Genomic DNA, 25,556 nt, shown 5'->3' with positions numbered 1-25,556 from the left:
TGCGGTGGTCGTAGTAAATCAAAAGACGACTCTGAGGTTGTAGTTTGGCTTGAAGGCTTTGTGCCACTAATTGATCATAATATGAGATCAATGGTGGCGAGGTTTGAGGTAAATATTATTTGGGCCGCTGCAGGAGTGGACTAACAAGTCTGCCGTTTTTCTAACCGCAAAAGTGCCTAAAGTAAAACAAATAAAAAATTATGTTTGTCGAACAGGGTTGTTTTGCTTTGGCGTGACTCATATTTATTGTGTTATTATAGTTATTGTGTTACCTACAGCTAAATCCAATTATATTGTTTGTAGGATTATCGTCAATGAAAGCGCTCTTACATATCGTGTTTGAATAATCAAATGTTCTTTTTGTGCAATTTAAAAAAGGACCCACTAAAAATAATGCTTGTGCAATATAATGATCAGAGCCTGACGCATATCCGACCCGTGCTTATTTTAAATGAGTTAATATGAAGTGGCTGATGGGAAATACATAAATCCTTTTTAAACAATCTCCCTGATGGCAAAATGCTTACGGTTGAAGGGAAGGTTTGTTTTCAAAAAACAATTCTAAGACTTGTAAGTCCAGCATGTTGGTCTGCATTTTGAGAGCTAATTTAATTTAAACTCTAATTGAAGGCAAATAGGTTGTAGTTGAACCGTCGTTGATAAATAATTTCATGGCCTCGGGTGAAGGGTTACAGTTCCTGTAATTAGCTTCCATGGTTAGCTTTGCAGAACTAATGCACAACGACTTGAAGGCTCAGGTTTCTTCCCTCCCTTCACCGCAGACGAGATTTAACCCACTCTGCGTATCCATTTCATCCCCCTCAGCTCGGCGTCGTCGGAGGATTCCCTTCAAGAATAACGCGTTAAGCCGACAATCACGTGTATTGTTGAAGCCAGAGAGTTGTTTAAAACTGTCGGCGCTAATACTCGCCGAAGACACCGTGGAGTCCCCCGAGGGCCAACATTTTCACATCACAGATCAATACCAGCCATTTCCTCCCCGTTGTCGATCCATATTTGTGTCTACACAAATAAATTGCAGCTTCTAATTCAGTGTCTGGTTGACATTTAGGTCAAGACACTGATCTCGCCCAGGGAGCGGAAAAAAAGAATCACACCAAGGGCTATTGTGGTGCTGGTTTTGGGGCAGAGGGGATCTCATGGGTCTTAAGTGACAGCACCACTTAAGATGAGCTGTTTTGTGAGATTAGCTTTCTTCTTCTGGAGGTGTGTAGTAGAACTCTGTTTGTGTGGGAACATGAAGGGCCACTAAAGAGGACACGTATGACAGGCTTTCAGGGATCAAGTGAAGTAAAGTAAAATACTTGGTTGTTTTTTTTTCTTTCTCCGTTACAATAACTTGAATAATATATATTGTAAAACTTTCTATGAAGGTCTAATTTGTTGTAATAATTAACACATTCGTTATAAATGCATTTGAATGGCTTCATAGAAGAAGTTATGACAGTTCATGTAAACAAATAACACACTTTTTAAACTACGAATGGTTTAAATAATGCATTATAACCATAACCAGAATTCATATTCTATGTAAAAAAAATGTATAAATGTGTGCGTTTATGATCTAAAAATCTGGACATTAAATAAATGTTAATAAAATAATACTACAGTATAGGATGACTTGTATGGGATACCAGGAGTGCCATAATTATTTAATAATAAAGTGTTAGTAAATGGAAGAGAAGTAAAAAGAAAAGAAAATGTATATAAATACATTTTAATGGCTATTGGGAAATAACTACACGTTTAAATGTGTATACCAATAAGGAAATGCATGTATCCATCTTATATTCAGTATTTCAGTATTTACTCCTACATTTATTCTGACATAGACTTAAATGGTTTATGGTCAATGTTAAATGAATGTCTAATGTTACTACAAATAACATCGTATTCGGTTTAATTGAACTCGTTTTCAGAATGTGATGTTATTCTATCTGTTATTACATTGTAATAACAAGCAGGTTCCCAGTGGAAGTTCTTAACAGCAAATGATAATACTTTGTAAAGCATGTTACGAGTTGGCATATATATTTATGAAAGAAACCCAAACGTATAAAGGTATAAATGTCGATACAATAAATTCATTGATAAAAATCTTTAAACAAAATCTTTAATTTATGTTTCAAACATAGAAGTGTTATTCACAATCGGCAAATACATGTGTTAATGCTCAAGTTTACAACTTCACGGTCAAACGTTTTGACATTTTAACATTTAAACGTGAACACGTTTGTCCTCAATGCCCTTAATAACACGGACACTCCGGGGCCCCGACATGACAAAATGTTATCCATATCTGCTTTTAGACTTTAATTTTAGACCAGGGTTGTGCTAAGTAGAGAAGAAAATCCATGCTATTGAATATGAAGCACATTTGCGGTTGCTCCGTCCGTGTGATCGCTCGCTGCCTCGATCGATGCCACAAAAAGGGCTGTTTTCATAAACGACTGTGGATTATCAGCCGTTATGAACAGCGTGTTGTCCCATCGACTGGATGCAGATTAAGCATTAAACTAATGTGGGCGAGAAGATCGATGCGACTAGAACACATGGAGGCGCGTGTCTCTAATTCGTCATCGTCAGCACATTATATTCATATTGATGGCTGCAGCCTCGGGGCCTCGGGCCCCTGCATTTGTTGCTCAGATGTGTGACAGGATGCTGGATGTTGGCGTGCCAGCAGCGGAAACACACGTTTCTCTCTTTATACTATTGATCATTTTGTAGTTTCTGGTAAGCTGGCGACACGTTTGGTAACATTATAAGACGCAGGTCACGGTTAATGAAAGTCTGTGATGGACGACGTTGTTCACGGCAGTGAATTTGCTCTTAGCCGTCACTGGCGTGTCGTGAGGTGGTCTGGAAATGTTTTATCAACACAAACTCGTATGTCATCACAGCTGTTATCACAAAAACACCTTTTATTAATAATGTTTTTTAACACATATAAAACATAAAGTAACAATTTATTAGCTAGCAAGCATGGCATAGCTCCCTCTAGCCAGAATAATATATATAATATAAAATATATTCCCTGGAAATCAGATTGATAGATAATAATTCAACAGATTTTTAAATACATTTGTAGCCTTACCACTCTGCCACTAGTTTATCTTTTATTTATCTTTAATTTTTTAGGTTTACACATTACCGATAATGCTAAGCTAACTGCTAAGCTATATATACATTCTAACTATTAAAACAGCCATAAAACAGAGCAAAACGTTAGAACACAAAATTAAAAGCAATAAAAAGTAAAATTTGGGGAAAAAAAGAATATATTTAGAATTGGCAAAAAAGAGTCACCCTTGTTAGCTTTAGCCAATAAACAAAAGCTGGAATTCTACCTTAACAGTTTTTTCCATTGTTGTTTTCTTCTGTTGGGGCAGAATCTAAATTAAAGAAGATAATAACACATTTGTATTATTACATTATATATTTACCTTATATTTATCTTATTTCCATATATACAGTGTATATATACCTGTGTATATATATATATATATATATATATTATATGAAGGTTCGTTCATCGGTCTTAAATTTTTCTTTCCATTCCACTAGAAAATCGATGGGGTCAAGAACACAGACTCACTCAATATGCAACAACAAAAGAAAACTGCTGTATACTAACGGATGATTGCATTTCTATATAGATCCAGCTAAACCCAATTTGTAGTCTGAACAGAACCGATATTGATCGCGCTTACCTCGTTATCTTATGACACTTGTTTTTCTGGACTGATCCAATGAACCGGTTTCTTCTCAGTCTGGGCTCGACGCGAGGGCTTTGATGGTCCCTGACAATGTTCATGTTGATTTCAATTGAAGAAGACCAACAAGTGTTTCCAGTTCAAGCTTTTATTTTGACACCAGTAAACCATTACAATATGCAAACGCGTATAAAACTCAGGGCTTGTCGACGCCTCATCCAAAATACTTTCCTCGTGTAGAAACCTCTTTTTTTGTAGATATTGAAAGAAAATATAACAATATATTGATAAACACCATTATAACAATTTCAACATTATTCTCAGATAAAGTTATTTGCAACCCGATTAAGAAAGACAATGTTGTCACAATAAAAAAGTTTAATGCAATAATGTCACTGAACAAAAAGACTAAATAGTATAGTAAATATAGTAAGTTTTCATTAATTCAACATTTTTCTGTCTTAAAGTGTATAAGTGATCATGAAAGTGCACAAAGTCATAATAAAACAATTACAATTCTGGTTAGAAACAAACTTCATAACTCCTTCACATTACATTTTTTAACAACCATTTTGAGGAATTTAACTAAAGTTGAACAATTGCCACATGGTTTGCTTTAAGTTAAGCCAAATAAAAATAAACAATAACTCTGCTGTAATCAGAATTAATAATGCTTTAGGGAAAATCTTTGCTTTGACATTTGACGCAGAGTTAACATCACCTGTATGACCACACGACTGTTAAAAAGAACTGTCAACAAATGACTGTTCACGAACCCAAGGGAGCGTCCCTCAGGTGAAACAGACGTTCTAGAAAATGGAGGCTAATGTTTTCAGGTAGACTGAGATAACATCCACGCAGAGAGCTCCTTCTATTGCATTAGCTGAAGGCACTGATATCTTGATGGGAATAACTTTGTTTAGGCCATTGCCAGGCACCCAGAACACAATTGCTAGCTGTTAGCGCAGCCGTTCAAGACGGCTGTTATGAATAGTACTGCTGAGAGTATCCTGAACATGTGTCTCTATTAGTGAAACCTTCCATTAACCGAGAGTGCTGAGATCCCCCAGATACCGTCATTTATGCTCGTGGCATGAATTTTCACTCAACTGTTGTCGGGTCTCGTAACCTTTTTAAAAAAACCATAAGTGGGGCCAGAGGTGCTGATTAGGTCCACAATGGTAGCCATGGTACTTTACATGGAGGGGCCTGACAAAGAACTTGTGTATATACTGTTTAATCTTAACTACGGCTCTTCAGATGCAGAATACATGAATAATTGTTGAAGATCACTACAGCCTTGTTGACTTAACCAGCGGAATCAAACTCAAAACCGCTTTATACGTCGAAGCCACATGCAGAACAAACAGGAAGTATGACTTTAAAATTCCAAGAATGAAAGAACAATAATCATCCATCAATATATCTTAATGATCTGTGTTTAACCTCCTTCACCAAAAAAAAACCCATTAAATGTATTTCTTTAAACATCAATCTCACTTGTGTAATTGTTGACGTCCATATTCTCCGTTCCTTATCTTATCTTAAATATTAGCATCTTTATACGTCACTATGCCATCATGAGCATTATTATTTTATTTTGATGTGCCTCTAAAATGACTCTGTGGGTTAGATTTAGGTCCCTAGGGCTTGATTTGGATTTGAAAGAAGCTTGTAAGCCGGGGCAGTGTGAACACCTTCAAAGGCACTTGTCCACTAAAATCCACGAGAGCTCTTGAACTCGCTCTCCACGCACACAAGCCATTAGTGTCTTGGATATGGGGGGAGGAGGTGGCCATACATTGAGGGTACAACCACATTACATTATGCAAAACAAACTTAAAAGTGCTGATGCTCGTCCCTCATCCATTGGTTGGATTGGGTGCCAAAAGGAAGTCCTAAAGCTGGCGCAAATCACAACCAATGACAAGGCAACATCCTATGAGTGAGATTACACAATATTATATGTACATACTGTATGCGATCTGTTGCATACCAGGGCAAAATCACCATCGTTCCTATCGGATCAGAGGTTCAGCAATTCATTAGTACCAAGAACTCTTCTGTGTAATTAAATAGTAATGATTAATTAATGATGAAGTGTGGGCGTGCACAGGGAGAAATTGAATGAGACTAGTTGACTTGTATGAGTCGGCATAGAATAGCAAACCCCATGTTTTCCCGTCTCCAAATCAAGCCACTCACACTCTTCTACTCGGAATAAGGCACTCGTTTAAATGTTTCTGGTTAACGCTGAAGAGGAGAATGAGTGACGCACATATTCAAGGATCCGTGTGTACAGGAAGTGATGACTAATGCAAGTGCATAACAGAGGGGGAGGGCTAGGGGGAGTTTTGGGACGCGGCCTAAGACTGATTTGTATTATCCCAAATCATCCGCTTTTGCGGACTATCATTAGATGCTCAGTTTGATGCTGTCAATAGTATCAACGGGAATCTGGGAATCTTCATTATCCCCAATGATTTTGAAGATGACGCAGGTGCTGGTGGGCAAGGTAGTGAAGGCGTTCACAGTCTGAAACAGCAAGCCCGAGCACCCGTACAGCGTCGCCGTGACCTGTAGGTGAGACACAAGACAATAAAATGGTGTGTGAATATAGCGTGGTGGAAAACAGGAGGGCCTAGAGGGCCACATTTGACAAAGTGAAAATGTTCAGGGGCCAAATGTCAACAGTTTCATGACACCATGTTGTTTCATTCTCATTCTCATAAAAGCTTCTTCAACCAGTAAAACACAAAATTCACAACTTCTTCACAGTTGACATTTAACAATGATCAGCTTTACTTTGCTGTGTTTTCATTTGACTAATAAAAAGCGTTTGGCATTTGAAATATTTTTATCTTACAAATGTGTATATTAAATTATCTCTTTTTAAAGATGCAGTTATCAAGCGAGGTCTCGAGTTTGGGCACACCTGAAGTATTGAGTAAATTTTCTGTTGACAAAAAGTAGTGGATTGAATAATAACAGTATCGTGTAACACTCAGTGATTTGTTACAAAGAAAAAAATGCAAATAATCCAAAATGGCTAAAAATCAATTTATTTAATTATTTAATATTATGAGAAAATGACGAACTGAATGAAAAGCCTTTTGACTTCATTATAAATCTAAATAAAAATAACTCCCCATTAATGATTATTAGTCATTCATTAAATTACTTAAGTCGTTTTTTTGTACAATCTAAAGGGACAATTATTCTGGATATCAAAAACCCATCCACTTATTTATTTTTTAAACTAAACAAGTCTAGGAATTGTTCATCTGTGTCGTCACTAACCATGTGAGCATTTGTAATTAGCATCTGTATTTTCAGATCTTTGAATGCATTTCTTCCAAATAGATTTAGAAGTAAACTGAAAAAATAAGGCAATTTGATTCCCAGTTTTGATTTTAAGCAGTGGTGGTCTGATCCAGAATAAAAATTAAATTAACCTGCGAGCATTTTTAATTCTCACCTGTATTTTGAGTCGTCCCTCAGGTGATTTTGGGTAGGTTGTAGGCCATAATCCACTTTAACACCACATGAAAAGTGGCTGTTGTGTTTGAGCCCGACAATGGAGCCTTAACTAGATTTATACGTGCAGGTAATTGAACCACAGTCCATTTCAAACACGAAACCTCGCCGTCTCTCCCCTGTTTGGCTGCATTTACACCAGATAACAGAATATTACGGTGCCTTTTCACAGCTCCATTTTCTTTCACTTTAGCATTAAGCAATTTTTCAATTATGACTTTTTTTTTCTCCATGTTCTTTCATCCCCTGGCTTTCCATAATGTCTGGGCCTTTTAGTTAATGGCAGCGACAGTCAGAGCCCAGTATATCGGCTCTTGTCCATTTCGCGGGTCATTGTGAAAGCCCAATAGGCCTTTTATTAGTCCGACATCAAAAGGCAGATAAGAATTAGAGGTGGAGAAAATACCCGGCACTAGATATGCTCCCTCTTTCCTTTGTCTGCTATTGAAAGTGATCATTTTAATAGTGAAGAGGTTGCTGAGCTCCGGGGCTGATGGGAAGTGCGACACCCCTGCGCGCACAAACACCTGCACACTCCGACTGATATCCTCATTATCCGCAACAAAGGCCGCCGCCATTGCACTCTCGCGTCTTTGCGCCATTTATTTGGTTATTACGACGCATTAAAACACAGAGAAAAGCCAAACTATTGTGTCTTGTATGGCACAAAAACGCCATGATTCTTTTTTTCTAAGCAATAACGTCACACACTCGAGACTCGTTTAAGGCTTTTAATTACGTTAAAGCCCTGGCAGGTGGTGACGGAGGAACAAAAACAAAGTAGTCATGGAAGGTCATCAACGATACATATAAATGTAATGGTAAAAATCACAAAAACAAGTATTAAGCTATATGTACTGTATATTTGAATCAAGAGTGATAACTCTATTAAAGAATCTACAGCTGAAAACACAAAGACATTGGTGCAAGGCGGCTGTGCGGAAATTTCGGTTTTCATTCAGCATAATAAACTCTTTTTTTATCGTCCAAAACATCCCAAAATGTAATTATTGTTTACATTTTTACCTTATAATTTTAGGCCTGTTGTCAATTTGTTTATTTAGTTAATTTCCATTCAGTTTCTCCTTTAATTTGATTTGTCCCACAGCTATTGAATGCACCATACTCCCCCTGTGTCAACCTGATGTAGTGAAAGTGCATTTGTGTTGTTTTTAATAAAATTAAATCATAAAACACGTCATTCTAATCAACGGCAATTATTTTATCAAAGCCTTTAAAAAGGCGGTTTTCATCCACCTTCACCATATTTTATGTCGCGCCTTGTCTCACCCAGGAAAACGTCAAAAATAAGTCGCAATATGTGAAACGCTGTCTGCGACGTGAATGTAGAGAAATGAAGGTTAAGACTAGATTTTAAAGATTCCTCATCATTACTGTATGTTTTCAGCTTTATTTATATACACTTGAAAACAACAGTAGTTGACACAAAGTGCTGCTCAAGAACAATAATTATTGGAAAAAAAAAACACACACTTAGAACACTAAGATAATAGAATGAAAGAAAATTAAAACGAGTCATAGCCACTAAAAACAGCTACAGAGTCTCATGCTGAGTTAAAATCCAGGGAATGTAAACATATTTTATTGTTGGTGCAATATCATAGTTTTTTCAGTATAATAGTAAGTAAGTAAGTAATTTTTATTTGTATAGCGCTTTTCCAGACCAAGGTCACAAAGCGCTTAAACAATCAAAACAATATTCAATAAAGTATATACTTTAAAGGTCAAGTTAAACTGATAACACAACAGGAGTTCCAGAAAAACAAGGAAAAGCCTGAACAAATAAAAATGTCTTAAGATGTTTCTTAAAGGAGTCAGTAGATCATCAAACACAGAGAGAGAGGAAGATCGTTCCAAAGCTTAGGAGCAACAGCCTGGAAGGATTTCTCTCCTCTGGTCCTGAACCGTGTTCAGGAACCATCAGTAGATTCTGATCCACAGACCTCAGAGCCCGAGCTGGGGTGTAAGGCTGGATCAGATCACTGATGTAAGGAGGAGCCTGACCATGAATATTACAATATAATAATAAGATGCAATGATTCATTTACAAACAATAGTGTGAGATTAAAGAAGAAGTATAGTGAGCAAAAGCAAGTAAGCTGCTGCACGGCCTAAATATCTTTGATTAAAGTTGTGGTATCAGTAGAAAAAAAAAGTTATTGTTACCCGGTAAAATGTATTTCTAGAGTGAAGACAACTTAACAAACACGACTGGTCCGGATTATCTATCAACCTGTCAGGAGCAACATCCTGATAATGTTTAAGTGTTTAAGACTTTCAAGTGAACGTCTGCAACGATAATCGTTCAAGCACGGACAGGTCTGAGTGTGTGTGACACTTGTCGGGACCCTCGGGGTGAAGGTTGGGTGTCGTACACAGGACTGAGAGCTCACCTAACCGGGATCCCCCTCTCACTTTCAGGGTTGAGATTGGAAGGATATAGGAGGTGGGGGGGGGGTGACATCACTTCTCACATTTCAACCAGATTATCTGTTAATCGTGTTGAATCCATGTTTACCTTCGTGACCACAACATTAAAGCTTATTTGCTTCCGTTAACAACCTTCTTCCGATCACGAGACATTCATTCAGAAACATTTGAAGATGATCTGTGTGAACAAAGAATAAATTTGCTGCAACAAGTCCACCTGATTTTAACTGTGCATCAACCTGTCACCACCTGGGAGGAGCTCCATTCATGAAGTTCAGATTTTTCTTCCGATAGAGTCAAAGGAGCCCAGGCGAGTATCAGTCAGCAGCAACTGTTACCTGGAGCGATGGGTGCCGTGTTTCAGCTGAACTCTGAGTGAGCGTAACGCCATACCGGCTTCAGACGAGCGGCTCATTGTTCACAGTCGTGTCACACCAGGCGCAGATGTGGGAGGAACACGGGGAAACACTAGATATCTCTGCTTGTAGAATCAGACTCGCAACAAAAGCTTTACGCCGTTTCCAATTCAAAGTTCAAACGTGGCTAGAACGCACTTAGCTAAGTGCTGACAACATGATCCGCCATATTTGCTAACTGCTGATTTTTGGTCTTTTGAATATAATATAAGTTTATTTAATGTTATTTTTCAATGGTCAGTGTACACTTGAGTGAAAAAGAAGATGATAATCAGAGCTTCTTGTATATTGTAATATAGAGTTGCTCTCTCTCAACATTCTTGGCAAAGAAAAACTCCATCAAGATAAAACACGATTGAAAACTTTAGGTTAGTATAAGAATCAAGTAGAATTGGAGAAAGTCAATTGTGACATAAATGACAGCAAAAAAACAAAAAACAAAAAACAGCAGAAGATCTTCTTTGTCTTAAATTATAGGTCGACTAATGTAAAAACCCAACGCTCCTGACTCACTTGTTTCCTCTCCAAGATGCAGTAAGTCCCTCATCATGACCATTTTTTTCTGAACTTTTTACTTTATTAAGTTCTCCCCCATCTGTAATCTCGGCGAACGAGAGGTTATGAGAGCCGAATCCATTATGACACAGTAACGGCTTCACTCCTCCTGCAGCCAGCTGTAATCACACCCGGCTTTGTTTATACAACGAAGCCCTTCTAGAATTGATGACATGTGGTGACAAACCTTGATGATTGACCAATCGGTGTGGTTATGGTAAATGGGATTGAATCTCCAGAAAAACAAAGTGTTTTCAGTGGGCGGGGCTTAATCACATTTTCTAATGTAAATATTTCTATGAAAAGAGAGTTTTGTACAAACAGACATACTGATGATACAATAGAGGCCAACATATATTTTAGAAACACTTAAATCAACACATTACTTGCCCTTTAAGACGCCTGGATGTAACACTTAAATGTTCAGAAGGTGATGTCTTAAGTCTAAAGACACTTTCTGTCTTATTCATTTCTCTCCGACCGATCTCTGCTTTTTAAAACAGGAAGTCATTAAACCGGCTGCACTAACCATCGGCGTACATACACTCTCCGCCGACTTTTTCAACCTGGTAAGTGCATTTTCCGGTCTGAAAATGAATCCTTTCTTTTTTTTCTCCTTCTCTTCAATAGGTCTGGTCGTCTGGCCGACTTGAGGGAGCTCAATCTAGGTCTAGATTTAATTTGCTCTTTAGGAACATCTCTAACAGTATTAGCCTCCTGAGCATACACCGACTGCCCCCATCCGACTCCATTAACTCCCAAATCAGGTTTAAGAAGCATATTGATACCGTCTGTTATTAAGGGTGATTATGAAAACAACAGACAATGGGCCAAAGTGTCTGTTAACTAGTTTAGCCATAATCTCACGTAACTGTAACAGATGGCAGAGCCTGACTATTAAATACTGTATGTGTGGCAGAACAGCCGTTTACATCAACTACAACAGTCTGAACAGAGGCGGTCAGAGGGACCTGGCCAGAGACAGACAAACACAAAATCGAACATACATTTAAATAGCTCATAATTAATATTTCATTAGAGGGGTTTGATATCGACCACAGCTGTTTCAGATGTTAAATTACTGGCATCCCATTGAAATCATGGTAAATAAATGGCCCAAAAGGTGCTAATAAAAAATTCTAATGGTTCCATTTGGTCCACTTTATTCTCCTCAATTATGGAAAATGGCTTTTGAAGCTGTAATTAAGTGTCTCTGCGGCTCTCGGACGCTTCATTATTCATGAGTCACCATTGATCATATCATGCAGCAGACACTGTAGGACGACTGTAGTAACCAAAAAGAACGAAAAGAAAAGAAGCTGCCGTTTTCACCACACACGCACTTCACCCAACGACAGCCAGGAGTGGCTCCCGTGACCCAAGAGATCCAGGCAGTGAAAGAAATAGTTTCTTGTCCGACAACCGCAGCATTTGCACAGTCACGATCCACAATACTTAAGTAACACAACTATTGTGTGTGAGTGTTTATCTGGAGTGCAACTGAACTATCACAAAAATGGTTTAATTAGGGGTGTCAATGTATACAAGGCTTGTAACCGTTGTGTAACTAGTTACAGACAGTTGCTCTACTGTATATACCCACTATAGGATTCTGTCTCCATTAAAACATGTCTTAATCCCATTACAGCAAAGCCCTTCCAGCAGTTATCATACCAAAAAAAACTGTATTCTTGAAACAAATGGGTACTAAACTATCGCCAACATAACAGATAAAGCACATGTATTTTATGGACTATGAGGCGCAATTAAAATCCTAAAATTATCTTTAAAATCGACAGCACACCTTATAAGCCTCATGAATTAATTCTGGTTTTACCTACTGGCCTCAAACTGATTATATATGATAGACGTCGCTAAAAAGATATATATCAAAATGTTGTTTAACTACGAAGCTGGAGATAACTTTGTTATGATAAGACACTTTAAATAAAATTGAATTGAATTGACCAAAAGTTACCATAGTGTCACCACGAGAGTAATACACCTCATGGATTAATACTACTTATGAAGTATTTATTTTGTAATTTAGAAACATATTAAACCCTGTATAGGCACGAAAAACACTTGTATACAAAAAATATGAAAACATAAAATGGTAAAATGTCACTTAACATTCAGTTAAATTTAAGATTGCTACTCGTATCAAATAACTTCACTTATTCCTGAAAATTATTAAAATAACCTCTGGACTGAACACGTATAAAATACGCTCCATCTACAAAACGTGGCACAGCAACATAGGAAGTAACTCAGTGGAGATTCTTTCAGACGTACAATCTTCCAGGTCCACTCGTGAAAAATTGCAGGAAATTACCAGGATTTTCACATTTCTGTAATTGCAGCTCGACTCTTGAAGGGAAACTGGGATTGGAAATGATTTTTTTGCAGAAGAGTGTGTGTAGGAAGCCACAGAGAAACCGCTGGCGATGTAATTATACATGAGAAGAAGAGTGCTGCGGCAGCACAAGTGTCTGTGATGAACTCACTAAGACACAAGCACTTATGCAGTGATACATTGTAATAGCGACTGATTAAACTCGATAGAAATTCAGATTTTTTATTTTTTTTTTATTTCACTTGAGTCACTGAAGAGTCCTGTGCATACGTCTAAGTGACAGTAACTGTGCGTTTCCTCAAAATTCATCAGACGGTGGGCTCTGGCAGGCTATTGAAAAGGGCTGTTCAAGCACTCTTTTGTTAATTTAGTTAAACATCAAGCGGGAGAGTTCGTGCTCTCCACATACACACCTAACGCATATGGAGATTGAGCTACTGTCAATTTGAATAAATGTTTAAAATAATCGCACATTAATATTCATCGCAAACGAACGCGTGGTCGCGTCAAGAGTACACGCAATTACACACCAACTGGTGGTTTTTAATAGTGAGCGTTTACGTTCTATAATTGTTTTTGTGTTGGTTTTTTTTTAACAACTTTTTAAACAGAGGGGTAAAAAATATTACAACCTAGCATGAAGCCTGCTCATTATCCTATTTTAGACATTTACTCAAATTGGTCAAATTATAACAAAAAAGGAGCTACGATTTGGACTGACATATTTAAAAAAAATGTATATCTATCGCTTTGTAAACTGCCTGTTGAACATTACCATGGGTCATGACTTTTAACATGCAGCTACGCTAATCATTTTAGGAACCTTAGACTAAATAAAATTAAAAAAATTGGCCCCCTGAGTTTGTGAGCGTGTTCTTCATTTGCAACAATGTTGCATTTCTTTCCCGCATTTAAACTCCTGTTAATCTGAAAAAGCTTTAAAAATAAAAATAACCTTACACATTTAGTAGAGTCCAATACTACTAAAGTAAATTTGAATAATATTTTGTCGTGAGATGGGACAAGAAACGGAGATAAAAAAAAAAGAGGTCCAAATGGAGCCTCCTGTTGTCTTGTCTTCTGATCACTTTGAATTGAAATCCTTCTATTGAAGGAAAAAGAATTACTGGCCGAGGATGTTTGCCTTTTGTCTGCCTGCATTCATTAGCACCGCAAGGCTCTTTGGTGTCACCAGTCTTGGTCGCTCGCCTCCTGGGAGATGCTCCCAAGTAGGAATGCCTCTAGTGGGTAAAATTAACTAGCTGCACATTTTTGAGGAATCCTGCAGAAGGATTTATGTGGCAACGTATCTCCAGCAACCGATCATTTGTGCTCACCACTAGCTGACTCTGATGTTCTTTTATGAGGGCTTTGGTCGGTGGATAAATGGCAACGTCGTGATTGGGTGGAGTGAAGGTGGGAGAATGAGTGGGGGGTTTTCTACGAGCAAATGTTACACAAAGAAGCATGTTTTTAGCTGTATTCAACTATTTTTAACACCTAACTAACTAACACCTTAAAAAGGTTTGTTGCATTACGCAGTCATGTAAACCAGGGGTGCCCAACCCCTTTTGTACCAGGGTCCGGTTAAATTTCAGGAGTATAATCATCACACAACATGCAGATAAAAATACAATGGCTTGACCTGCCAAAAACTACAATTATAAGTGCATGAGAAAATCTGACTATAACGCTGAATCAGCAAGAGCTGTGGACTGGTTACAACAAGGTGTTTTTGTATTTGCATTTATGTATAATTTATTGTATGCCAGACTTTGTGCCATTTATAAAAAATGAGAATTAACAAAGTATTTTTTTCTAGAGTTAATGTTTTACTCATTTTTAATAGTCAAGAGTCACACACTGATGTTATTTAAGAGAAAATCCGTTTTATTTCCTTAATGAAACACCTTTTTAGGGAGTAAAAATAAATACTGATTTTCTGGAACTCCTGTGTTGTTCTCAGTATTATCTTGACCTTTAAAGTATGTATTTTATTGAGTATTGTTTTGATTGTTTAAGCGCTTTGTGACCCTTGTCTGGAAAAGCGCTATATAAATACAAATTACTTACTTGAAAAGTAAGCTGAATTGTTAAGCAATCTTGTTTTTTTCTCTCAAGCAATAGTTATCAATCAAGTAGTAACTGATGTGTGTGTAACCCACATTCCAGTGTGTTTTATTGTTGCGGGTCAACTTCCGGTACAAACGGGAGGTTTCTTTTAAGTCAGGCTCCCTCACTTGACGCTGTATCTGAGCAAGTGATACAAACACCTTTGTTTAAAGAGAGCTTTAAGACATCTCTTCACGACTCCGGGCTTCATGTTGGGCGGGCCTGAGCCCAAGGAACTCAAGGTCTGGTTATTTTTTTTGATGTCCTTCCTGTCCTGTTCCACCTCACTGAGATCCACATTGACTCTACATGCTTCACTGCCATTGAGAACCTGAGCTCCTTGATCACACACGTGGTCCAAGAACAAATGTGTCCCACGGAGAACTCTTGACTTTTTCCTGGACTAAAACCAAAGACGTTTGCGCCGGATTGTTTTTCTTTGCACACAGCTTGTGCTTATTTTTATTATTATTGTTTTCTGTTGTTGTCAGTGTCCTACTGTCAAAATATTGTGTACTTAATTTTGCAATACATTCACAAAACTTAGTTCCCCGGTAATTTCATTCACCTCAACACAATCCAGGCTCCTTACCAGATCACATCTGGCCTAATTGACCTGTGGTTACATGTGTATCACGTGACTGACGGACAGAAAAAAAAAAGAATGACTAAAAGCTCTGTTTTTGTCAGTACAATGCAGGGCCGGGTCTAGGCAGGGGCAAGAGGGGGCCTGGCCCCCTCAAATAAATGTTTTGCCCCCTCAAACTTACATGTAAGTAAGAAAGTAACAGCACAATGCTCCCTCAAGATTTGTGGCTGCCCCCTCATACATGCCTGTCTAGACCCGGCCCTGGTACAATGTCATAACTATTGATGGAAGAACATTCATGGTCAAGAATGCAAGTACATTTCTAGATCGGTTCTTAAATGGAACTGTTACAATCTAATGTTCTTCTCATTATCATATTTAGAGGAACTGATGTACTATTACTTGTTCAAGACGTTTGAATCAAAAAGTAATTCAAGAAAAACAAGCTGCTATGATTTTTACATGCTGTGTCTAATTGGAAAAAAAACAATTCAATCAATAAAGTACTACCTAACCTAACCTAACATAAAGATGTTGCACCTTGTGGAACATTTGTCCATCTTAAAATCTGAACGGTGAAATATAAATGGCATCTTTCTAGGTTAATCAAAGGTGTCGTGCGGATGAGCTTCTACAACAGTGCATAACCACTGTAAATACTTCAAATAACTAAATACAGTGGGAATTATCGCATGATTAAATCCTGCTCTTCCACTCTGCTCTTCTCTGTCATACACACAGACACACACACCCCTGCGCGCACACACACGCACACACACCCCTACACACACACACACACACACACACACAGTAATTACCGCTCAATCCATACAAATTGAATGAAGCCGGGGCCGCGGTCTAAGAATATAGACCATAATTAATAAATTACAGCCTCTCCACTCAATCATTTTCCACTTCGGGCCATTGTAGACATCCCATTCTGCACAGAGTAATTGAGCGAGCCTGCTGAAAACACACCTCCGTGTTGTCTTTGTGAGCTGCTGCTGTATGTGCTCAACCGCTGGCAGCCAAACAGATGCCCTGAATGAAACGGTCACCAGTATCGGGGATCTTCTCACCACGGTGTGTTTACAAGACACAAATCAAAAGCCTGCATCATTTCTGCCCTCTGAAAATATGCCTCAGGGAGGTATTGGATTTCTATGCCCCCCCCACCCGGCAGCTGCTGCACACAGAACAGAATTTTTTTTTGTCATGGGTGGCACAGGGGTGACAAGACAAAGCTTTTGAATGTAGATTTTTTTTACTTCAGTCACATGAAGATAAATTATGTAAAAATAGCCATGTTTGGTCGAAGGATGATCTATGTATGTTGCAGAATATGTTTGTGTGTGTGTGTTAGTGTGTGTGTGTCCTAGGGCTAGAAAAACGGCCCACAAGGAGACCGTCTAATGATCGTGGGGTCATGTATCAAATACACAGCAGCTGGAGGGAGAGTAAAGTCTGGATGTTGAGGGTTGGGGGGGTGAGAGGTGGGTGGGAAGGGGGGCAGAAGTCTGTTGCTTTTTTAGCTGCTGGACGTTGATGGATGCTGAACGTATAGGCCAGTGGACCTTAACATGTCTGACCCCCTTCTGTGTGTCACCTTTGCCTCATTTAACAAATGTATTTGAGCCCTGACACACACGTACGAGCCTCAGGGAGACTTCTTCTTAAAGAGAAGTCATTCATGCGACTTTCTGCATTAGGAGGTACGAGAAAGAAACGGTCTGTGCAGTGAAACCACTAAAAATCAAAGTTAAACAGTTAACTAATAGCTTAATAGCTTGTTTTTAAAAAAAAGGGTAAAAATAATGTTTACCAAACGTTAATCAGCAGTCTTGGTTCAGAATAATACAAGTCCTGTTGTCAATCCACTACTGCCACCTGCTGGCCGTTAGGTGAGCTTGGCATGTCAGGCGGTCACATATATTTGTTTTCAGTGTTGTTGTTGTTGTTGTTGTTATTGTTGCGGACTTTACCTTAGATTCCTCGTAACCCAGCAACGCCCATATAAAGCTAGTGTTGACACTGGAGAACTTGACCAGCCTTGTTTCCTGTCGGTTGACAGCGAGAAACCGGCAGTTCTGGTATTCTCCAAACAACAGCTTGCCCGAGTTAAGCTGCAGCACGTCCCACGTTCCCAGTTTCCCAAGTGCCATATGTACTGACGCCATACTCTGGTATGACATATGACCTGCAGGACAAGAACACATGTCCTTTATATGTATGGAAATTCTGTATAACATCCCTTAGTTATTAAGTTATTAATGTAGTGTTAAAAAGATTAAAAACAAATTAGGGTTAAAACCGGGTTAAAAATATAGGCGAGAAGTTGTTGATCATTTGCAGTAACATAACATTTGTATTCTATTTCCTCTGTGATTCTCTTTTCAAAAAATATTTCAGATTAAAGTTTTACAAACTGCTAACAATTGCTTTCATTCGGATTTACACAGACAGACAGACAGATTTTTATTGATGGATTTATAGTATGTCGATGTGTATCATGTGACTAACAGACAGAAAAGGGAAGGGTGTAAACAAACTGAGTGAAAGCTTAGAAACACATTTTTACAACTAGATATTACCCCATAAAGTGTTTTTTTTCAACAGTGTCAGCGTTTAATAACACACAACTCACCAGAGAATAAGGCAGGAGTCAGGGCGTCATATATGCGGGTCATGAAGTCCACCTGAAATGACTGGAGGAATTGGCCTAGTTTGGACCGAGGGATCAGCTCGGTCATCATTTCAAGTTTCCCATCGAGTTGGCAGAGTTCTGAGAAAAAGATGACTTTGGAAAACATCTGCACTTGATCCACATTCACACCGTTGCTTCTCAGGTACGAACGAAGATTGGCTGTCTTGGCCTGTAGAGGCGAAGGAAGTATTCAAACTGTTGGTCGATGGATCTGGTTTAGAAGTATTGTATGGTTTACCTTAATAGCTTTGATAGGATCCTCTTTCTGCTCAATACATGCACAGTCGCCCTCTACTTCCACTTTGAGGTACCATTTTTGTTGGCGAACAGAGACGTTCCCTGTCCAGAGTTTGATGTCCATACAGAAGATGCCTTTCCCTGAGTGGAGGAAAATGACAAGTAGTTTTGAATCAGTTAAAGTAGCAGCTTTAATAAATTTGGAAGTAACTTGCCAGTTTGTAGACGACAAGCAACAAACTGAGAGATGTTGATACAAAAACTCTCTTACTCACTGATTAAAATTCATGTTTGTCATGACATCAAAGGACATTAAAACATTTTTTTTAATGTTTAGAATTTGTTCCCGGAAGTCATCAACGCTCACCTGTCAGGAGTATGATGTTGATCTCATCTTTAGTTTGCAGACGCTTGTTTGGTACCCGCAGGTTGCAATAGACATATTTGCCATCCAGTCCAGATTCATTCCTTGACAAAAACAAGATTTTAGATATGAGTTTTTTCCTACATTATTTATATTTTAAGTTGATTTCAAATCCGTTATTCAGTGTTTTTCAAATGAATTCAGGTTTGGATAAGATTAGCACATTTCATCGAGAAACTTATTTTTAAATCGTCACCTTTGGTTTGTTTGCACTCACTTGAATACTTCGGCAAATATAAGAGGAAGTGTCGCATCAGAGCTTCCAGTCCACAAACCTGCCATATGACCTACAAGTGACACATGAAATACTATTAAACACACAGCAGATGATCAAGAACTTATGTCATTTTTTCAAGTTTCAAAACTCCATTCTCGACACTGGAAAGAAAACAATACGTACTGATGATGACTTGATGGAAACAAAAACAAAAAAAACAAAACAGCCGCTGATTCCCTTTAAAACATCTTCTCTTCTCAACCTGACTCTTCATGTGAGTGTGTACAGCAGCTCAGTGTAACCGTAGAAGAAGTTTCACAATGTTCTTCCTCGTCAGTTCCAGCTGCACTTCCAGCCTTCCTGCGAGTAAACAACAGACCACGTGCGTCGCCAGCAGCGTCATGTTTCGCAACCATGACGTCATGCCACACGTCACCACACCTGACTTGGCGCGCAGCCCTGACGTCTAAAAACAGAATTTAGAAATAAAAAATATTCAAAATTGTTTCGGAAATTTAGGGTCGCCACTGCGCATGCTGTATTTTCTGTGGCTATTGGAAAAAAACAATTTCCCGAAGGAGACCTCCTGAGGGATCAATAAAGTTTTACCTTACCTTACCTTACCTTACCTAACAAGAAAGTTACAAATGACTATTTTAATCCGATCCATGTATTTTTGGTTTACATATAATAGTACAAAAAAAGACATTCTATATACAGTTTAATAAGTAGTCGGAAGAAAGATTTTCTTTTTTCTACCTGTTATTCGAAATTTTATTTTTAAACCAATAACATTTACTTTAATGTTAATTTGTGTATTTGTTTTTAGTTGTTTGTTGATGTTTTTAATCATTGATTTTTTTTTTGCTGCTGATTGCCTTTCTGGCGTCGCAGGGAGCTGGGGCCTGTCCCAGCTACTTGGGGTGAGAGGCAGGGGACAACCTGTTGATACACACATGCACACACGCACACGCACACGCACACTGTTGGAGAGTTGGACTCTGATAGCTGCTGATAGAGGCTAAATACGTTACTATAAATAATATTTGTTTTTGGTGTTATTTACATCAAGGCTGGCATACACACATTATGTGTTCTGTTGATGACGTCACATGATCACCTCCATTAGAGCCAAGAGTAAACGTTGCAGTACGTTAAGCAGTGGAATTACAAGGAGTTATAAATGGGGGCACGAATCACTCCCCCACAGCAAAACAAGTAGAAGTATGTTTACAAACATGTTTATGTTATGTTTTGTGTATATATATATATATATATACACACATTTTCCACGTTGTCTTGATGATAACCACCAGAGTCAGTGTAGATCTAAGTTTGTGTTAAATTATATTATATATAAATACAGTATATAAACATGCTGAAAAAAGATACCACCACGATTATGTTTCAATGTATATGAAAGTATCGATGACTGCAATTTCTAAAATCCATTTATAAATCCTAATTAACAGAAGAAACTTCATTTTTATTTTACCTCATCCTAGTCTTTTGTCCTCATGTCTGCCACAATATGCACAGTTAAGTTAAATTTTTATTCCCTTTTAAAAATGCGTCAACGTAATTTTGGCTCGAAACATGGCCACACATAAAAGTACTTCACACTTGTCTGATTGTGTTTTTCTGTTTGCACAGCAGCAGCTCCACATCCTGCAGGGGCCCGCAGAGAGGATATTACAAAAGTGATGAAGAATATTTAATCCAGCAGTAAATACACATTGAACATCTGAATGCACTGATCAACAATATCCGCATGGCCCCAAAATACAATGGAAAAGCTTTATATCTGGAGCAGATAGTCAAATCAACTCATATAGAAGCCAATAAAGTCCAGCCCCCGCCTCAGCTGACCTGCACTTCTGGTTGAGATGGGACGGATAACCGCAACCTCAATAAAAGCCCAACAATGGGGTAAGATAAATAGATATTAAATTAAAGCAGAAGCAATACAGGCTGAATTCTGGAACAAAAGCATCTTTGTGCTGTTTAATATTGTCCACAATCATCATCATCTTCGTCCCTTGTATTGGAACTTGCAAATGTCCTTTATATATATTAAATGCACCACATGCTCCAGGTTTGGCCTTTTCAGCAGCTGAGGTAATATGACATCTGTTATCTGGCGAGAGGGACTCGAGGTGTCAAATATTGTCTGACAAACTGCATTTTGATGCTCCGGCGCTCTTGTTGCTCAGGAATTATCAAATATTTGTCCCTGAAATTACATTATTTTTCATTTATTTAAGCTCAATTCACTGATTTGTATTGGGATGTTTATTGCTGCTCTACTAAATGTTTTAGTTCATATTTACAAAGCTGCTGTGTCGATTACAGTTCTTATCTAATCTTATCTTTAAAACAGCGTCCCTAGAGTGGCTTTTGAATAGTCTGATGACAGCCAGTCTCACATCATGTCAGACTCACACAGGAGTGCCTGTTTGTGTAGGTGTGTTTGTGTTTAAATATGTCACAGAAAATGACAGTCTTAGTGTTATGCTTCTCATTTTAAATCCAACAACATTATGACTGGACCGTAATCTACTGTATGTCAGGGTCATGTGTTGGATGTACAAGGTTAATTTATTTATACAAATGTAATGATAAGAAGAAAATAGATCATAATTTTAACTTAAGAACTGATATCTAGACATTTCCCATGTTTTCTTGATAATAACCACTTAAAGGTCAACTAATGTGTAATCTTGGACCTCTATTGTATCATCAGTATGTGTCTGTTTGCACAAAACTCTCTTTTCATTGAAGTATTCACATTAGAAAATCATCTTAAGCCCAAAGAAAACACTATCCTTTTCTGGAGATGAAATCATAACCACACCCACTCTGGTCTGATTGGTCAATAATCAAGCTTTTTTCACTGCACGTCATCAATCCAGGAAGTATCCACCTCCAAGGGACTCATTGTATAAACAAAGCGGGGCATGATTAAAGCTGGCTGGAGGAGCAGTGAAGCCATTATTACGTCATAATGGACTCCGCTCTCGTAACTTCTCGTTCGCTGAGATTTCAGATGGGGGAGAACTAATTAAAGAAATAAGTTCAAAACATGGTCATGATGAGCGACAAGACACATGATACAAACAGGAGCTACTACTTAATTGTTATGTGACATTATTTCCAGGGGAATCATATGTAGTTTGATTGAACAAACGTCATTGTTATGATGGAAATGATAAAAAAATTCAACACATTAAGTCAACTGTTCATATTTTCCTCTTGGACGGTAATTACTGCATGTTTTCAACGGGGCACTCATTTCGCTATTTCCTCTACGTAAATTAAAATTTCTGCAGCGGTCTTAAGTACTTAACCGCCCCAATTTGGACAGGGCCGACACATTTGGCCAAATGGTGTGTAATGGGGGTCACTTCTTGCTGACCTTCTGTAAATAGTCTTCAACTGTCTAGTTCTGTATCTGCACAAGAATGAGGAAAGATTGTTTATGGTTTGACTGCAGATTCTAAATAACATTTATTTTAAAAAGATAATATTACATGTAATTGAATGATAACTTTTCAGCAGCCGAACCCTAGTTGGTAGATGCCTTCACCATATGAAGAGATGATTTGTATGCTGGAGTTTAATTGTTCAATTACCACGGACTGCTAAAGGAGCACATTCGATCATTTTTGAAAGTAGCAGTGAATCCACCCGGCAGGGTTTTGCTAATAGTCAGCAATTACACCGAGAGCCCTTCAACTAAGTCATACACTGCAGGCTGGTCCTGATGGGGGACCTCAACTCCCCCATGGAGCCCTCGTTGCCAGTGAAGGGGAGCAGAGATTCACACTGTGTGAAAGAGGGCACTAGCTGCTGCTTCAACCACACAAACACGCTACCAGGATGTGTTACAAAAGCATTACTTCAAAGCAAACGTGAACAAACAAACAACCCTTGATGATTATCTTCAAATTCTAAAATCAATAATACATGTTTAACACCCCCAGAGAATACACTCGGCGTAGAGGTTTGACTGCAAACAAAGCAATATACAGTCGGCAAATAAGTTTTAATTATTATTTTTTATATACAGTATGTACCCGCTGAAGTGCTTGGCGTGGCCTGGGTATATTCAAAAAAATTAAAACAAAACAAAAGACGAAGGGAAGAGAGAAATTTCCGGCAGAAAGGAGTTCAAATTATGGAAATGATCCTTTTTTAGTGACTACCCTTGTGTTATATATCTGGGTCAAGGTGACCCAGAGGCCCGAAAACAAATGTGTATAGCTTTACCCAGATTCAACACAAGGGATACCACAAACACATTTGTTTCCGGGCCTCCGGGTCAACTTGACCCTGAGATAACACAAGGGTTAATTCTATACATCTATACATCTCACTGTATCCTCAACCCAACGCCACACTGTGCTTTACTCTTTATTGAGTTGCTGGGATGTGTTTTTCCTTTTCTCCACTATCGTCTTACTTCACCTGTAAAGTGTCTTGAGATAACTTTGTTATGATAAGACACTTTAAATAAAATAGAATTGAATTAAATATAAATTTGACTTGTTTTTGGTGGGGTGGAGTCTTGGGCTCTTCTTCCCTTCTTTCCATCAACTTACAGTTGCCATGTTATATATTGTATGTGTGGGTGTAACAAAATATGATCATAGATTCTGGAATTCTGCCATACTTTGTGTGTAATACAAATTTTGGCATTTTTGTCAAGCATCTTGAGAGACATTTAGATCTGGCGGACACACAAGAGCCAGTTGTTATATAACCCATCACACAGAGACATATCCAAAGATAAATATATTTCAAATAAACCTACCTTTAATTTCTTCTGATGTTTCCAGCCCAAAAACTGACTCGCCAGTAACGTTGTTACCCAAGATACAGGTTAGTGATCAATAAAAGAAATCTCTTAATCAGCAGGATGGTGCTTTATTCACGAAAAAACAGAACACAAATCGTCAAGATAATCTCTCTCTCTCTCTCTGTCTTTTTATAGTGTTTCATCTGTGGGCTGAACTTTGGTTCTCAAATTACAATTTCTATTCATCATAAACTGAGGATAAAATGAAACTTAACTGTAGAACCACTTTATGTTCCGTGGCTCAAGTAGTACGACTACACCCTCTGTACACCCGGCTGGGCAGCATAAAAAAATTCTTCAGTTCCAGTTTCAATGCAAGATTTACCTCTATGTTTGTAATCTACACAGCGTCACTTCATCTTTTAAGAGCTCCTATGTGGATAACATTTATAGAGACTTGGATCAGAACTAACACTCTGAGTGCTTTAGTTGAGCCTAACTTGGGTCATTCCTGCTTTTATGTTGTGTTGGACTGTGGATTTCTTTTAGTGTTTTGTTCTACACATGTTATTATCTATACATGTTATGTTATTTGGGTTTTCCTCTTTTGCTCATATTGATTTTGTCCCCGCTGCTTTTTATTGTTGTTAGCTGGTCTCCGAAATGAATAATTTCCTCTTAAATATTCCCCTGGAAGTTGTTTTTTCTGCTTCTATTTATGTATTTTTAACAGAGGTGTACCACCTTGGAAGTCCGAGCTGGGGGTAGGTGTCTTTCGTCCACATCACTCACTCTTGTCCATTTCTCTCCAGTATTGTAATGAGTTCTTATTACGGCTTATCTAAGTGTTAGAGATGAAGATAGAACGTAAGAGTGATAGTGGAAACCTTTTGTTGTTGTGAGTCATTTCTAATAGGTTGTGTAATTAAATGGATGTTTTCTGATGGCAAGTGACTCTTCTAAAAAGGTGAGTTTTTGGTTTCAGGTAAGAGGCCAATTAAAGTTTAGTCTTAATCTGCCCTTTGCAGGTCTCTAAGTATAATTTACCTGAACAAAACAAATATATAAATGCACCACATGCTCCAGGTTTGGCCTTTTCATCAGCTGAGGTAATATGACATCTGTTATCTGGCGAGAGGGACTCGAGGTGTCAAATATTGTCCGACAAACTGCATTTTGATGCTCCGGCGCTCTTGTTGCTCAGGAATTATCAAATATTTGTCCCTGAAATTACATTATTTTTCATTTATTTAAGCTCAATTCACTGATTTGTATTGGGATGTTTATTGCTGCTCTACTAAATGTTTTAGTTCATATTTGCAAAGCTTCTGTGTCGATTACAGTTCTTATCTAATCTTATCTTTAAAACAGCGTCCCTAGAGTGGCTTTTGAATAGTCTGATGACAGCCAGCCTCACATCATG

The 25,556-nt window shown here is 38.2% G+C and overlaps 1 protein-coding gene across 3 annotated transcripts; it reads right to left on the bottom strand.

Annotated features, from left to right (window-relative positions):
* Positions 1-3,888: 3,888 nt before the first annotated feature.
* Positions 3,889-24,288, bottom strand: LOC148086093 (uncharacterized). Of its 3 annotated transcripts, none has more exons than XM_087784257.1 (7): positions 24,149-24,288; positions 19,336-19,405; positions 19,062-19,162; positions 18,696-18,835; positions 18,398-18,626; positions 17,736-17,950; positions 3,889-6,314 (listed from the first exon to the last, which is right to left on the bottom strand). In XM_087784257.1, exons 2-7 carry the CDS (start codon positions 19,398-19,400, stop codon positions 6,153-6,155), a joined length of 912 nt encoding a protein of 303 aa, XP_087640383.1. In that variant the 5' UTR covers positions 19,401-19,405; positions 24,149-24,288; the 3' UTR covers positions 3,889-6,152. The 3 variants fall into 3 exon arrangements, with proteins under 3 accessions (XP_087640383.1, XP_087640382.1, XP_087640384.1); XM_087784256.1 differs by lacking the exon at positions 24,149-24,288 and adding an exon at positions 19,519-19,686; XM_087784258.1 differs by lacking the exon at positions 24,149-24,288 and having other exon boundaries at positions 19,336-19,686.
* Positions 24,289-25,556: the final 1,268 nt, after the last annotated feature.

The sequence above is a fragment of the Callionymus lyra genome, chromosome 2, assembly GCF_982586985.1.
Source record: "Callionymus lyra chromosome 2, fCalLyr1.hap1.1, whole genome shotgun sequence".
In the NCBI taxonomy this organism is placed as follows: domain Eukaryota; kingdom Metazoa; phylum Chordata; class Actinopteri; order Syngnathiformes; family Callionymidae; genus Callionymus; species Callionymus lyra.
The sequence above is the reverse complement of the archived record's forward strand: the minus strand, read 5'-3'. Positions and strand labels throughout refer to the sequence as shown.

Coding starts and splice junctions, on each gene's coding strand:
- LOC148086093 (XM_087784256.1), bottom strand. CDS start 19,609: ATGAAGAGTCAGGTTGAGAAGAGAAGATGTTTTAAAGGGAATCAGCGG. Junction 19,163..19,335: donor ATATTTGCCGAAGTATTCAA/GTGAGTGCAAAC, acceptor GTTTTTGTCAAG/GAATGAATCTGGACTGGATG. Junction 6,315..17,735: donor TGGGTTACGAGGAATCTAAG/GTAAAGTCCGCA, acceptor TCTCACCTACAG/GTCACGGCGACGCTGTACGG.